At 39.9% G+C, this 15,489-nt stretch overlaps 1 protein-coding gene across 1 annotated transcript; it reads left to right on the top strand.

Annotated features, from left to right (window-relative positions):
- Positions 1-503: 503 nt before the first annotated feature.
- Positions 504-12,514, top strand: LOC116223731 (zinc-binding protein A33-like). The gene is made up of 6 exons (XM_031581481.2): positions 504-1,074; positions 4,002-4,097; positions 4,246-4,476; positions 6,537-6,559; positions 6,645-6,763; positions 11,706-12,514. The coding sequence occupies exons 1-6, from the start codon at positions 673-675 to the stop codon at positions 12,245-12,247; spliced, it is 1,413 nt and encodes a 470-aa protein (XP_031437341.2). The 5' UTR covers positions 504-672; the 3' UTR covers positions 12,248-12,514.
- The last annotated feature ends 2,975 nt before the right edge of the window (positions 12,515-15,489 follow it).

Below are 15,489 nucleotides of genomic sequence, written 5' to 3'. Positions count from 1 at the left end.
ATGGCTAATGGAAGATGAGAAAGTGGGCACCACACTTACAAACCAGTATCATTCACAAAAGGTGTAGGAAAATGTCACAATGCACGAATGATTGCTATATCGCAGCAGATGGGTATGTCCGCGCATAAACGGCAAACCTGCGGCAAACTCCCGACACAAACACACCATCACACTGTACAACAAATAAGCACAACACGTTTACAAAACATGAAACAATACTTTCAATAATGTTAACGATATCCATATATGGCGGTCAGAGAGGAGAGACGCTGTGTATGTGTGGTTGCGTGCGTGTGAGAATAAATTAAGACTCTTACCCTCTCTCCCGCACTCGCGGTAAAGCGGGCAAACAGTCCATAAAGTCCATAACAGTGAGAAGGGAAATGTTAAACTTCTCACACAGACCAATCAGATTCAAGTCCCTCCCCTTGACTGAACTGTCCTGAATAAAGAAGTGAGTTCAACAGCGCAACAGTTTAGTCGAGTAGTGACACGCTGCTGGAATATGAGTTTTGTCTCGGATAATATTTGAAGTGACTGACTATCCTGTGTGTGAGGGGGTTAGGTGAATCCTAAAAGGCTGACAGAATTAGGCAAACTACCTGAAAGTAATACAGAGAAAGGACTTAAACTCTGTATTGAACTGAACTTGAGCTTGTACTGAATAAGAAAATGGCTTCTACATCTTTTGCAGAGAAGGATTTCACCTGTCCTGTTTGCTTTGAAATCTTCAAGGATCCCGTCCTCCTCTCCTGTAGTCACAGCGTCTGTAAAGCTTGTCTGCAGCAGTTCTGGGACACTAAGGGATCTACAGAATGCCCAGTCTGTAGGGGAACATCGTCAAATGACAAACCTCCTCTTAACCTTCACTTAAAGAACCTGTGTGAGACCTTCGTACAGGAGATAAGTGAGAGAGCTTCAGCAGGGTGTGAGGTGCTCTGCAGTCTGCACAGTGAGAAACTCAAGCTCTTCTGTCTGGAGGATAAACAGCCTGTGTGTTTGGTGTGTCGAGACTCAAGGAAACATAAAAATCACAGCTTCAGTCCCGTAGATGAAGCAGCACTGGACTGTAAGGTAGGAATCTACTCTGGTAATACTGCCATAGGCTCTAAAATAACACATCTGTAAGAAAAAATCGTAAAAATTACGGTAAAAAAACTGTCAAATAGCAACAGTAAAATACCGTAAAATCTAAAACAGTATATCACCGTAGAAAATACATTGAATTACCCTTAATCAAAAAACAGTAGATAACTTTATTTTTTACTGTCATAATAAGTAGAAAACACACAATTTTACTGTGAAAATATAAAATGTTGTTCAAATTCACGGGAAAATACCATAATATCACAAGCAGGTAATCACCATAAAAATAACGGTGTTTTTCTGTCTTAATTACAGATAAAATACATCTGGCAAGCTGATATTTATTTACTTGAGTAAAATTGTGAATGCACATCTTTTATTTATAATGTTCTCTACCTTGTACGTCGCTTTAGACAAAAGCATCTGCTAAATGACTAAATGTTATTTTTACACAGTTCTGAGAATAGGCTTCTTCTAAAGTATAAAAACGTGTGTGCAATTTCTAAGAGACGTTTTTAAGGCTGACATTAATTCTTCAAGATAGTTGTAACAAGTCTGAAATGACCTTCATGCTAACATCCTTGCCCTGTACGCTCGCACGTGTGACTGACATCTGCTGGGATCAGGCAGTGACAACCCTCACAACTGAATGAGCTAAGGAATGAACAGGTTGAAGAAAAGACAAGACATAGAAAAGTGCGCAAACTCACCGAAAAACACATCCAAGGTAAGGTCAACTAATGTACGAAAGGTGAAATGTGATGTAAAGTTAAAACATTGTGGTAAACTCATCTTTGACATGTGCTGCTAAGCTAGCATCAGGTCTACCCAATGTAGATGCATCCGTCCGATGGATGTTAGCTGTGAGGAATCCATCCTTGATCTAATGTTAGAACATTGTGGTACATATTGATTTATATTCAACTATTTTGCCGAAATACCATCTTATGCATTAACTGTACTATATCAGAGTTTATTTGGTGATATTTATGTCGAATGGCAGATTAGCCTCAGATTGTGTCACTTATAGCCCTTGAAGCTAGAATTGGGTATATCCAATATCTAGCTCTGTCTTTGACCTTGTTCATATTTCGATGAAAGCTGTACAAATTATAGATAAAAAAACTAATGTACGAATGTTAACTAGCTAGCTAGCTTGTTTGTCCTTTGATTGTAGGTAATGTTAGCTAAAAGAAAGGTGGAATGTGATGTAAAGGTAAAACATTGTGGTAAACTCATCTTTAACTGACATGTGCTGCTAAGCTAGCATCAGGTCTATCCAATGTAGCTAGCTCTGTCCGATGATGGTAGCTAACGTAAGTTAAATATCGAATGGCAGATTAGCCTCAGATTGTGTCACTTATAGCCCTTGAAGCTAGAATTGGGTATATCCAATAGCTAGCTCTGTCTTTGACCTTGTTCATATTTCGATGAAAGCTGTACAAATTATAGATTTAAAAAAAAAAGATTAACACTGACATCATGGGATTAGAATAATGTCCTACAGAACAAATATGTATTGTAACATGAATACAGAGCAAGTGTCTTTTATATAAGACTAGATTGTACCATTACAATACACTCTCAAACCCCTGACCTTTCTACCCTTGCAGTTTCTCCTGGGATCAGGAGCTAACGAACGAACAGTTTGAAGAAAAGACAAGTGCGCGAACTGATGACACGAAGGGAACTTTAGCCACTACACACACATACAGACCGTTTTTGCCACACATACAGATCGTCAGAGCTTTTGCCACACAACCGTCTGCCATACGGAAGTTTCCCCCACACATTCTTTCAGTCTAGCCACACAGATTTTTCTGTGCTCGTTCTTTGTTTGTTTTTGAAAATAGAAAATGGTAAAAAATATGTCTGAGTTGTAACTTTGTTTGATAGTAAAGCATGTAACAAAACACATTTACAATAAAATATACTGTGATATATTATACCGTTGTGCTGTGTTTATCTGTAGTTTTAAAATTGGTTTACCTTAAACAGGTTTGTTATAGCTGTTAATTTTAAAGCAAATTACCGTAAACAAGTTTATATTATGTTATTTTTAAAGCAAACTACCGTAAACAGATTTATATTATGGCTGTTATTATTAAAGCAAATTACCGTAAAAATACGGTGACAATGTATAAGACATTACGGTATGCTTTTTGGCAACCGTATTTTTTACGGTGAATTTCTGGCAACCACAGCTGCCAGTATTTCACCGTAAATTTTACGTTTTTTTTTTTTTACAGTTTCTATTCTATTCTATCTATTGTATTCCATTTAGTGTGGACTATTCGTGGTGGAAGGTGGTGTAATACCTGAAATGTAACAGTAGATGGCGAAGTCTACACCCTGTTGTTACAACTGATGACTGTTGCACATCATGCAAACCTCTGACCTGAAATACTCTGAGCCTTTTCTTCCTCACTCCCACTCTGCCATACCAAGGACTCCCAGAGTGAACAGGAGCAAACTTAAGGAAGCCCTCGACTCTCTCCAATAAAGAGTCAAACTTCACGTCACTATAGTTTCCAAAACTCATCTTGGAGTCATAATCATTACTGACAAAGAGATGTGGTCTAATTATGCACCCAAATTGGCTTTAAATCATTACAATATACCCTTTTTCCAACATTAATTTTGATTAAGTCTGAAACCGTATCTCTTAACATGTCTAATGTCTCTTGATGTGTATTATTGGGTTTATCTGGAAACGCTCATGTCTACTTTCTCTACACTTTGGGGTAGCCCCCTGTTATCCCCATATCACCCCTGACTCCAGATATCCAGATATTCACTCATTCACTCACATATCCCTCAGAGACTCCCTAAAAATGAAGTAACTTGGTTTCCTCGTGCCAGTATTATAGAGTTGTGTAGACTCTAGTCTACAGTAAAGTGTTCATCTATTCCAGGAGGAGATCAAGGTCAAACTGCAGCCCTTACAGGAGAAACTGAAGACCTTTGAGGAGGCTAAACTCACCTGTGACCAAACAGCAGCTCACATTAAGGTGAAACATGGATCATATAATGAAAAAGTATTTTTATCAATATGTCCTCATGAGAGCAAATCATGTTTTATGGATCATTTCAAATGTAACTGACACATCTGCTCATCATTTAATTGGATCAAGTCTTTTGTCATGTTGTTTTATTTAGACTCAGGTCCAACACACAGAGAGGCAGATCAAGGAGGAGTTTGAGGAGCTTCACCAGTTTCTACGAGATGAAGAGGCGGCCAGGATAGCTGCACTGAGGGAGGAAGAGGAGCAGAAGAGTCAGATGATGAAGGAGAAGATTGAGAAGATGAGCAGAGAGATCTCATCTCTTTCAGACCCAATCAGAGCCATAGAAGAGAAGATGAGTGCTGATGACCTCACATTCCTGCAGGTGAGAACCATCCACTGTCTGTATAATGACTTAAGATCTGATTAATACTTTTGATGATAAAATCTCTGGCTGTTAAGATGCATTATTGAGAACAACAGGAAGTGTGTGGGGACCTGCTTACACCACTTCTATTCACTCTTAGCTACACATCATTGAATTAATAATATAAAATATGCAGATATCTGAATGATGATGAAGAGGTGGGTGTATGTTGTAGGTGAGTGAAGAGTGTGTGGATTATGTTGTAAGTATGTGTGTGAGATGTGGGGCAAGGGTGCAGGTGTCAGTTGGATTGAGGCAGGGGAGAGCTGGGTTGGTCGCACCTGAAGAGTCTGGGACTAAGGAGGTATTTTGGAACCATTTTCTTTCTTGAGAAATTTGGAGAATTTCCTCAACAGCCTCTCACTCATCCCTGTGATGCACTAAAAATACTCACCACCCTGTAGAGAAATGCCACACACACACACATTCCACAAAAATGAGTTTATTTGTATTTGTGAGGTATTCTTTCAGCTTTGTATGAAATGAATGATTGAATGAATGTATGAATGATTAAGATGACAAGTGCCGCATTATAATTGGGAGGGGGGGTTCTTGGTAGAAGAGAGCAGGTGGGGTGTCACCTGAAGAGTCTTCCATCTTGGAGAGGAGCAGAGAGAGCAGTTTGTGTCTGGGGTGACTCAGGTCCCTCATCATGTTGGACCTTCTTCAGGCAGCACATGCAGGAGACGTCCTGTAGGGCTGGAAGATCAGTCCCTATTATTTACTGAAAACTCAGCAATCTTCACTCTGTAGGACACAATGAAGAAATGGTTGTGTGTATGAAAGTCTCTGGGTTCACGTCCCAGATCTGCTGGTACTCCAGTAGCAGCCCATAGGTTGAGTATGAAGTATGAGCGGCATGACAGTGTGTGTGTGTGTGTGTGTGTGTGTGTGTGTGTGTGTGTGTGTGTGTGTTTGTGTGTGATTACTCCAGTAGCAGCCCATACGTTGAGTATGAAGTATGAGTGGCATGACATTTCTCAACGGTTTCTGGCTAATTTGACCATGAGGAACAAAACTAGGGTGCTGTCATTTACTGTAACCCGAGCGAACATCGAGATTTTGCCACGCCCTTTTAGGGCAAGTCCAGCGCATTTGAATATCAGGTTCTGAAGGTCATAGACACTTGAATTTGGTCTCCAAATGACCGGAATACGCATGTTTATATATGCACTGTGAAGGTTTCTACTTTTCGAGATATTCAAGAAAAAAAATATTTTTTTTAATTCGCGTGGGGCGCAAAAAGCTTCAAATCTTGAATGTCTTGAATATCTCGAAAAGTAAAGGTTTTAGAGCTTAGAAACCTTCATAGTGCATATATAAACATACCTATTCCGGTCATTTTGAGACCAAATTCAAGTGTCTACGACCTTCAGAAGCTGAGATACAGATGCACTGGACGCGCACTAAAAGGGCGTGGCAAAATCTCGATGTTCGCTCGGGTTACAGTGAATGACAGCACCCTAGTTTTGTTCCTCATGGTCAAATTAGCCAGAAACCGTTGAGAAAAGTCATGCCGCTCATACTTCATACTCAACCTATGGGCTGCTACTGGAGTATGGGGGAAATCTGGGTGTGGGGAGTGAAAGAGCTGCACTCTCCTCTTCCTCATCCACCATCTTGAGCTCTTAGCTTCCATTGCACCTTTGGGCTTCAGCAGAATACTGGGCTTATAATGAGGGTTATATATTGCAGGTAAAGAGGGTTATATTGAGGGCTCCATATAGAGGTTATATTGATGGTTATATATTGAGGTTATATTGAGGGTTATTGAGGTTATATTGAAGAACTTCCAGCAGAGAAATGTTGGCATCAGGTGCTTAAGATGGGCAGGGTGAGATTAGTGTGCAGGTGAGGTGGGACAGGGGTTACCTGAAGAGTCTTTCAGCTAGGACAGGAGCACAAAGAGATGTGTGTCTGGAGAAAAACAAACAAGTGTTAAAACATTTATTTGTTAATGAATTTAATTATTGCATTTTTTACTTAATAATGTGTATTATATTTCCTCCATTTCACAGAACTACAAGAGCACAGTGGAAAGGTGAGTGATCTGTCTCCTGTCTCTCTCTTCTCTGTGGTTCTGAACCCAAACCCACAGCAGCACTGACTCCTGAATGTTATTCCAGAGCCCAGTGCACACTGCAGGATCCAGAGAGGGTTTCAGGAGCTCTGATCAATGTGGCAAAACACCTGGGCAATCTGAAGTTCAGAGTCTGGGAGAAGATGCAGGAGATTGTTCAATACAGTGAGTACACAGTCACATGCGCACACACACATCTGCACACACACACAGACACACACACACACACACACACAGAATCGATAAGGAATCGAATCGATAAGCAAGAATCGTTATGGAATCGGAATCGTTAAAATCTTATAAATTCTCATCCCTACTGTGGGTAGACGAAGCGTTTACCCTGACCATCGGTTCCCAAACTGGGGTACGCGTACCCGTGGTTCAGGGGGTACGCAGGGAGAACATTTCCGCGATAACAGAAAACGGACGGAATTCGCAGAATGTACCGCTTGAAACAGAATTGCAACTTTCAGACGGAAACATCATTTTGTGCATCAAAATCGCCCAAATTCCGCTGTATTTTTTCCTGCGAGGCTGTATTTCTTTCTTATAAACACAACAACGATCGCAACGATGAACAAGCATTAATTAGAAAACAAGATAAAATGTCACGTCTGTGCTGAACTCCGCTCCGGCCACGCCCCCCTATTCAACACAGACCTCCGTAGCCTGTCAAATGAATTCGCTCATCTTCCCAATCGCCTGCAAATAATGTTTTTTTAGTCTTCTGTTCTGTTGATGGCTGGCAAACAACAACCTTAGAAGGTTTGGGTCACTTGTGGCACAAATTATTCACTCATTTTAAGCCATCAATCTACCTCTGGGTGACCAAAATGAGCCGGGGGGGGGGTACGCAGCTGGAGATTAAATGTCTGAAGGGGTACGGGACTGTAAAAAGTTTGGGAACCACTGCCCTAGACGATCGTACGGTGGCCGAGAGGTGCAAATCAACATTACAAAATCTGAAACACTTTTACAAAGCTTGAGACAAATTTACATTTTGGAAAACATTTTTACATATCATAAAACAAAATGACATTACCACAACACATTTACAAGTGCCGAAACAAATTAACATTTCAGAAAACAAATTAACATTTCAGAAAACAAATTAACATTACGCGAAACACTTTTACAAGTCCCGATACAAATTTACAAGTGGCGAAACAAATTTACAAATGACATTAACCGGAAAGGGAATGTACCAACTCCGTGATTGACGTGGAAGTGATAACGGAAGTGCTCAATTTGAGTTGATGGATGGAGTTCATGGTGAGAAAACAAACTGAATGATGCCCGGTTATATCGCAGAAAGGATTTATCCTCTACAAACGTCATAATTAGGGCAATACGACTGGAACTTCGTGGACCTAGACAGCTGTTTGGTTACCGCATGATGTGGCAGGTGCTCAAAGAAAAGTAGCCTACAATCTGCGAGTGAAAAGGGATCATGTAACGAATTTGCTCCGGGAGCTCAATCCTCGAGGGTGCCAATGCTCAAAAAAATTAAGTCTTTTCAGAGACCTCAAGCTGATGTGTACACCGTGTAAACATGACACCATGTCCACGATTACAGCGTACGAGTGTCCCTCATTAAAATATTGTATGCACTGCTGCGGGATATCTGGTCCTTCAGTCTGGTCTGCTTCATTTAAAAACTCTAAAGACCACACGAAAAACAAAATCGCGTTAATCGGCTCATATGGTTGCCACAAAACGGGCAAAACACCACTCTCGCTGTCAATCTTTGGTCACCATGAACTCCATCAACTAAAGTTGAGCGCTTTCGTTATCACTTCCATAGACATACCGTAGGCCTATATATGTCTATGATCACTTCCACGTCAATCACGGAGTTGGTACATTCCCTTTCCGGTTAATGTCGTTTGTAAATTTGTTTCGGGACTTGTAAAAGTGTTTTGCGTCTTGTTAATTTGTTTTCTGAAATGTAAATTTGTTTTCTGAAATGTAAATTTGTTTTCTGAAATGTAAATTTATTTCGGGACTTGTAAATGTGTTATGGTAATGTAATTTTGTTTTATGATATGTAAAAATGTTTTCCAAAATGTAAATTTGTCTCAAGCTTTGTAAAAGTGTTTCAGATTTTGTAATGTTGGTTTGCACCTCTCGGCCACCGTACGATCGACCTACCGGATGTAATTCTAGAATTTTTGATTCGTTAAGATTAGTTACCAGGCAGGAACGGAAAACACCATTTATTTGATTGGCTAATACCAGGACCTTTACTTTTTCGCTGAGCTACAATGTCGTTCAGGACGAAACAACAACCCTCCGCTGCGCGTCGTGGTGCTGTTCGCCCGGTCGGGATTTATTTTTGGATAATGACCTCCGGACAATACATTATCCCTTACATACTGCCATAGTTAATTCGGCACAAAAAAATATGTTTTAGGGAACGCACATATCTGCACACACACACACACACACACACACACACACACACACACACACACAGTGTTTTTAGTAGTGAAGGCCCCACTAGCAGACAACACAGCTCAAGGATCAGTGTTAGTCTTAATAAAGTTTTCCGGCAATAATCCAAAGGCAAAAGATAGTCTCGTAAGTCAACAAGCAGGCAAGAGGTCAAAAATCCAACTGGGCAACCTGAAGTTCAGAGTCTGTGAAAAGATACAGGAGATTGTTCAATGCAGTGAGTATAGTTAGCATCTCTCTTTCACACACACACACACACACACACACACACACACACACACACACACACACACACACACACACACACACCTTTAACCGTGAGTGGGACATCAGAGCATATTTCTCCAACTTTACCTTCACTCCACTGGCTTTCAGTAAGTTTTCACAATAGTTCTAAGGCTTTGCTGATAACGTATAAAGGACTGCATGGCTTGGGCCCAGATTATATATCGGAGCTCTGCTGCCGATTCAACAAGCTCAATTAGCTGGTCAACAACACGGGTCTGACTAGTGCCAACAGTGTGGGACACACCACAAAAACTAGGGCCACAGACTCTAACAGACTGCACAACATTGGTTGACGCCGACCGATGGCCCTGTGTGTTACCAGTAGTGTTGCACGGTGTACCGGTACTAGAAAAGTACCGCGGTACCCTTACGTTAAAAACGATACGATTTTGCATATTTTTGGTACCGGTACTTCATTAAAAAAGCACGCAATCAGAGCGCCGCTCCCTCTCAGGCTGCCTACACGCATTGACTGCAAGGGCGGGGCTGCCCAGCTCTCACACATGCAAATACTTCGGGTACGAAGCAGACACCGAAGGAAAACCCATCGACACACACAGACCCTTCAAATCCACTCAGGCAAAGGGAGGGAACACGTCGAATATGGCTAAGCACCTATCAGACAGACACCCCGAACTTTTCAGAAAGTTCAAAGAACGACAGGTTAGCAAATGATTATAAACATGAACACCCCAAGCTCACCCATATACAGCCTAACACGAGTAGCCTAGTTTAGCTAGGGTGACCAGGCGTCCTCTTTTACCCGGACACATTTAGGTCTCGAAAAAGAGGACGTCTGCTTTGTCTTGTGTTGCAATTGCTTGATGTTTGACTGTGTTAGAAAAGTTGTTGACTTGCTAGTTTGTCATAAACAAAGTAAGCAAATTTAACAGGTTTTGCTAAATTTAGCCGCTAGCAAGACATCTCGTTAGCGATGTTAGCAAGCTTGTTATAACAGGCTTGGACATTGATGCTAGTTGATTTCTCCCCTGATGCTAGTATTAAGTGCTCTTTGTAATGTTATTGTGATAGCCATGTTGGCTAGGTTGCCAACGACTTTCCTAACACAGTCAAACATCAAGCAAGTGGCTTCATCTGGCAAAACAACTGTCCAGAAAAGGAGACAATGCACATTATCGTCATGACTATTATCATTTTTTTGTTAGAACATGTTCAGTTGCTAACAAGACCATCTCAAAATACATTTCAGTTAATTTATAGTTAGTGTTTCTGTTAGTGTGTAAATAGTTTGTAAAGTGTATAAATAGTTCAGTTGTAATAAGTGCATAAACAATTGCAATAGTTGCAAGTTGCAACAAGTGTGATTATTCATAATTCAAAATAATTCTACCAGACAGACAGGCTGTCTCATTGTTCACCATAGTGTAATGGCATGTGTGTATTGGTGCAAAGGTATGTGGTGGCATGTTTTTCATTGTTGTTTTTCAATAAAGGGGAGAAATTGCCCTTTAATTATGTGTCTATCTTTAATGTACCCAACCCACATAGCTTTAGGTTTTTTTCCACCTCAAACACACATCTGTAAAATTATGTAATTCATACTTATGGAAATAACTATGTAGTCATATAGTCAGATACGGAAAATTGGTCTACATAGCCGTGTATAATCAATGCTATGATGTCACCATGTAGTTTTCATTAATATCTTGCTGTGGGCTAATACTAATATGAATGCCATTTGTTAAGTGTTCAAAAAGCTGGGCAGGAACAAGCTGGTAAAAAAGGGAACCTTACAGATGTTTTGTTTATTACTATCATAGATAAATATACCAGTATCGTATCGTATTTGTGGTATCGTATCGTAAGTATCGGGTATCGTGATATTTTGGCAGGTATAGTATCGAAGTCATAATTTTGGTATCGTGACAACCCTAGTCACCAGCTTAAGGGTGCCGCTCATTTGCAGTTTTGGCCCCTAAACTCTGGAACATCCTTCCTTCTCACACATCACTCAGTGTTCAGCTCATTTGTGTGTGTGTCCTTTCTCTCTTCTCACACATCACTCAGTGTTCAGCTCATGTGTGTGTCCTTTCTCTCTTCTCACACATCACTCAGTGTTCAGCTCGTGTGTGTGTGTCCTTTCTCTCTTCTCACACATCACTCAGTGTTCAGCTCATTTGTGTGTGTGTCCTTTCTCTCTTCTCACACATCACTCAGTGTTCAGCTCATGTGTGTGTTCTTTCTCTCTTCTCACACATCACTCAGTGTTCAGCTCATGTGTGTGTGTGTCCTTTCTCTCTTCTCACACATTACTCAGTGTTCAGCTCATGTGTGTGTGTGTCTTTTCTCTCTTCTCACACATTACTCAGTGTTCAGGTCATGTGTGTGTTCTTTCTCTCTGCAGCTCCTGTGACTCTGGATCCCAACACTGCAAGCCCAATACTCATCCTGTCTGAGGATCTGACCAGTGTGAGACGTGGTGGTGAGAGACAGCAGCTTCCTTATAACCCAGAGAGATTTGATAAGTATTTCAGTGTCCTGGGCTCTGAGGGCTTTAACTCAGGGACACACTGCTGGGATGTGGAGGTTAGAGAGAACACATGGTGGAATGTGGGTGTGATGGCAGAGACTCATCAGAGGAAGGGAGACTATACCTCCATGAGTGGACAGTGGTGTGTGGAGTATGAAGATGGTAAATATAGAGCATGGTCTCCACCGCAGCCATCCACTCTCCACACAGTGAAGCAGAAACTCCAGAGGATCAGAGTGCAGCTGGACTGGGACAGAGGAAAGCTGTCATTCTCTGACCCTGATAATAACACACAATTACACACTTTCACACACACTTTTACTGAGATAGTCTTTCCATACTTTAGGACTCTCTCAGGTGTCCCTCTTAGGATTTTACCAGTAAAATGTTGCATAGCGCTGAAGCATCACAGTTAGAGCTCATACAGCCTCTGTCTTACCATGGATGATAAGAATGCAAAACCCTGATAGTAACACACATCTATAACATCTATGAGTCATAGCTAATTACCTGTCTTCAACAGGACTGGAAGCAAGGACACTAACAATGCAGGCTCATTTCTGTTCTCTCATCACTCAATCTCAGTGAATTTGTTTAAATGTTTATTATTTCTTCCTTTGTTTTCAAAAGAGTTTTGTCAGAAGAGTCAGAACCCAAAACAAAATAAAATGAAAGTCTGTCCAGCCAGTGTCACTGTGGTTACTCAGAGCTGATGTGTTGTGTATTATTACCAAGACAGCCTTTAACTTTACTAAATAATTTACACTTATTCTAATCTGACAGCATTTAACTTTAATAAATAATTTGCATTTATTCTAATCTGTCAGCATTTAACTAATTCACACTTATTATAATCTATCTGTCACCATTTGTACTTGATCATCCGGCCTTATGTATGAATATTTTTTGTGAATTAAAATCTCTTCTTGTAGATGACCCTGTTTATCCAGTGTGAAATATGATATTTTTGTATGTTAAATGTGGTACAAAGGACCTTTTCATTTTAGATACTAAGAATTGTATTTTGTTAAAACGAAAGACTTATTTTATTAATGTGACCTGTGACCTGGATGTTGAGAGGTTGCTCGCTGAAAAGGCACTGTGAGTTGGTTCTCAAACAGTTCAAGGTTTGCTACTCTACTAAAAGAGATGACAAGCTCTTACGGTGTTAAAGGTAATGTGTTTCATACAGTTTAATAAACGCAACAGTTTTATAACATCAGTCGTTGAGCCATCATTTGGTAGAGATAGCTACACTTCTTAAAGGCACTTAATACAGAATGCTGAATTACAATTTGATGGAACTGAACTGAGCAACACGCTTAGAGGGAGCTTTCACGCTGAAGTAGACGCCAGAAATACTGACTATGTCTTCCGGTCCGTTCTTCAAGTTTGGCGTGCTCGTTAGATTCTATCAAATTCAACCACAAATGCAAGAGGTTGTGTGTAATCTGAGGTCAGCCTTTGCGTGTGTTTGTGTGTGTGTGTGCGCGTGCACACATTAATCTGAATTTAATTAACCTCAGTTACAGTCGTAGAAATGGTGAGATTGAATGTTTTTTCAGAGACGTGTTTGGATTGGTCGATTATAATGCCTCTTAAGTGGAGCCGGGTCAAAGACGTGACAAGCCTTTTTTGGGGTCCGCATGCAATAAATGAACAAAAAAGATAATTAAATACATTAATAGCATATTAAATTAAACTACATTGTCTACTTTATTATTTTAGTTATATTTAGAGAAAACTAAGTGCAAAAATATATATAAAAAATCTCATCAAGTTCTAAAATTGTCATTCAGTGTAATGGTCCGGACATCAATTTCACAATTTTATCTTTAAATAAACACATAAAATACCAAACAAAAGTACATTTTTATTTTCTTGGCATATTTTTATGTGTGTTGGCATTGCTATATTAAAAGGACATTGAGTTATTGTTTTGTTTTGATATTAAAATCATAAGGGGACTTTTGTCCCAAATAGTCAGTTCATTAGAGGTCATTCAGTGTAATGGGATCAAAAAGCCATTTTGAAATCATATCAGAAACTGATAGTCATGTGACAATCAGTGACCTCATCAGAAGGACCCCTGGAGACCCCTGTGGCGTACAGCAAGGTGAGTTTATCTCTCTTAAATATTAGATATTTTCATCTTTTCATGTTGTGGTAACTCGAAATACAAATCCACATGTCATTCAGTGAAATCCTGAAAAACACTTTTATTGTTAAATATTGATCTAAACAAGTGTATTTTGTGAATAATTATCATAAACTTTGTAGATCAAGGTCATTGTTTGATATAGGTGGCTAACTGTTTGCCTGTAAAATATGTTTTAAGCATAAAAATGTCATTCAGTGTAATGGCTATGTCATTCAGTGTAATGGCTGTCATTCAGTGTAATGGCTATGGCATTCAGTGTAATGCAGTTTATTTGTTATGTGTCATTCATACTAGTAATAATAATGTTGTAATGTAGTAATAACAACAACAATAATAATAATAATTACATATAATAATGCATTATTATTATTATTATAATTATTATTACAGTTTTATTATTGTAAACATCATTATTCAGTTACTGTGACTTATTATCTAATATTAAATTTACATTTTACTAAACAATGTGTTTAATATTTATATGTTTTTAAACTTTAAAATCACTTTCATTGTTTTTTCTAGATGTCTTTCAACAAAACGGCGGTTGTGAAGCACAGACAAAAGATAAACGCAGACCCAATAGCTCGTGCACAGCTTCTAGCAAAAAGACGAGAAAGCTATCAGAGAAGAAAGCAAGCAGCCTTGGGTGCAAATCCTGATCACCCACCAATCAGGAATTTATCAGATGCTGAAGCTCAGAAGAAGAGGAAACAGTGGCGGGGAAACCAAAGAAAGCACAGGGTAGCAGAGAAATGTGTGAGAGCAGTTCTGGACATTACACCGGAGTCCTTTGAGGAACCTCCCTGTGAAGCGCTTGTAAGACTCCATCCAGCAGCACCCATTCCTAGGCCTCAATCTCCACCAATAGAGCCCATCCCACCGCCTCAGTCTCCACCAACAGAGCCCGTTCCATTGCCACTGGCCTCCTCCACCCCAGAACAAGCAAGGAAAACCCAGAGGAGTCAGGACAGACTCAAGAAGCAAAATGAGTCACTGAAGAGAGAGCTTTTCCAACTAAAGAAACATCTGGCTCGATCACAAAAAAGAAGTGAACACCTAAGAAAGGATTTGCAAAGGGAAAAGAAAAAGGTCCAACCAAAAAAGAAAAAAATTAAGAAAATTAGTCTAAAGAGGTCGGTCTCACGTCGAGAAAAAGTATCTGGTTTTCTTAGCCGAGATGAGAACAGCAGACAGCTTGCAGGAAGAAAAGATACGATAACAAAAAACAAAGTTAAACTTCAGAGACGCATTCTCTCAAATACACTGAAGGAACTTCATTGTGTATATAACTCCGAGGTGGCCAAAGAGGACTCCATGTCTTACAGACAGTTCCTACGACTCAGGCCATTCCATATCACTGAGCCAAAAGCAAGTGACAGGGACACATGTGCTTGCATCCACCATGAGAACATGGGCCTCCTGGTTGAAAAACTAAAACTTAAAGGATTGCTCAAAACATCGAGCATTTCACAACTGGTAGCAGCAATTGTCTGTGAT

This window comes from Clupea harengus, chromosome 2 (assembly GCF_900700415.2).
Source record: "Clupea harengus chromosome 2, Ch_v2.0.2, whole genome shotgun sequence".
NCBI classification, from domain to species: Eukaryota; Metazoa; Chordata; class Actinopteri; order Clupeiformes; family Clupeidae; genus Clupea; species Clupea harengus.
This window is presented reverse-complemented; position numbering and strand designations above follow the sequence as displayed.

Bases quoted from the DNA above. Each gene is read 5' to 3' on its own strand.
- LOC116223731 (XM_031581481.2), top strand. From the start codon at position 673: ATGGCTTCTACATCTTTTGCAGAGAAGGATTTCACCTGTCCTGTTTGC. The intron at 6,560-6,644 runs GTGAGTGATCTG...ATGTTATTCCAG, and splicing joins TACAAGAGCACAGTGGAAAG to AGCCCAGTGCACACTGCAGG. The intron at 6,764-11,705 runs GTGAGTACACAG...TTCTCTCTGCAG, and splicing joins GCAGGAGATTGTTCAATACA to CTCCTGTGACTCTGGATCCC.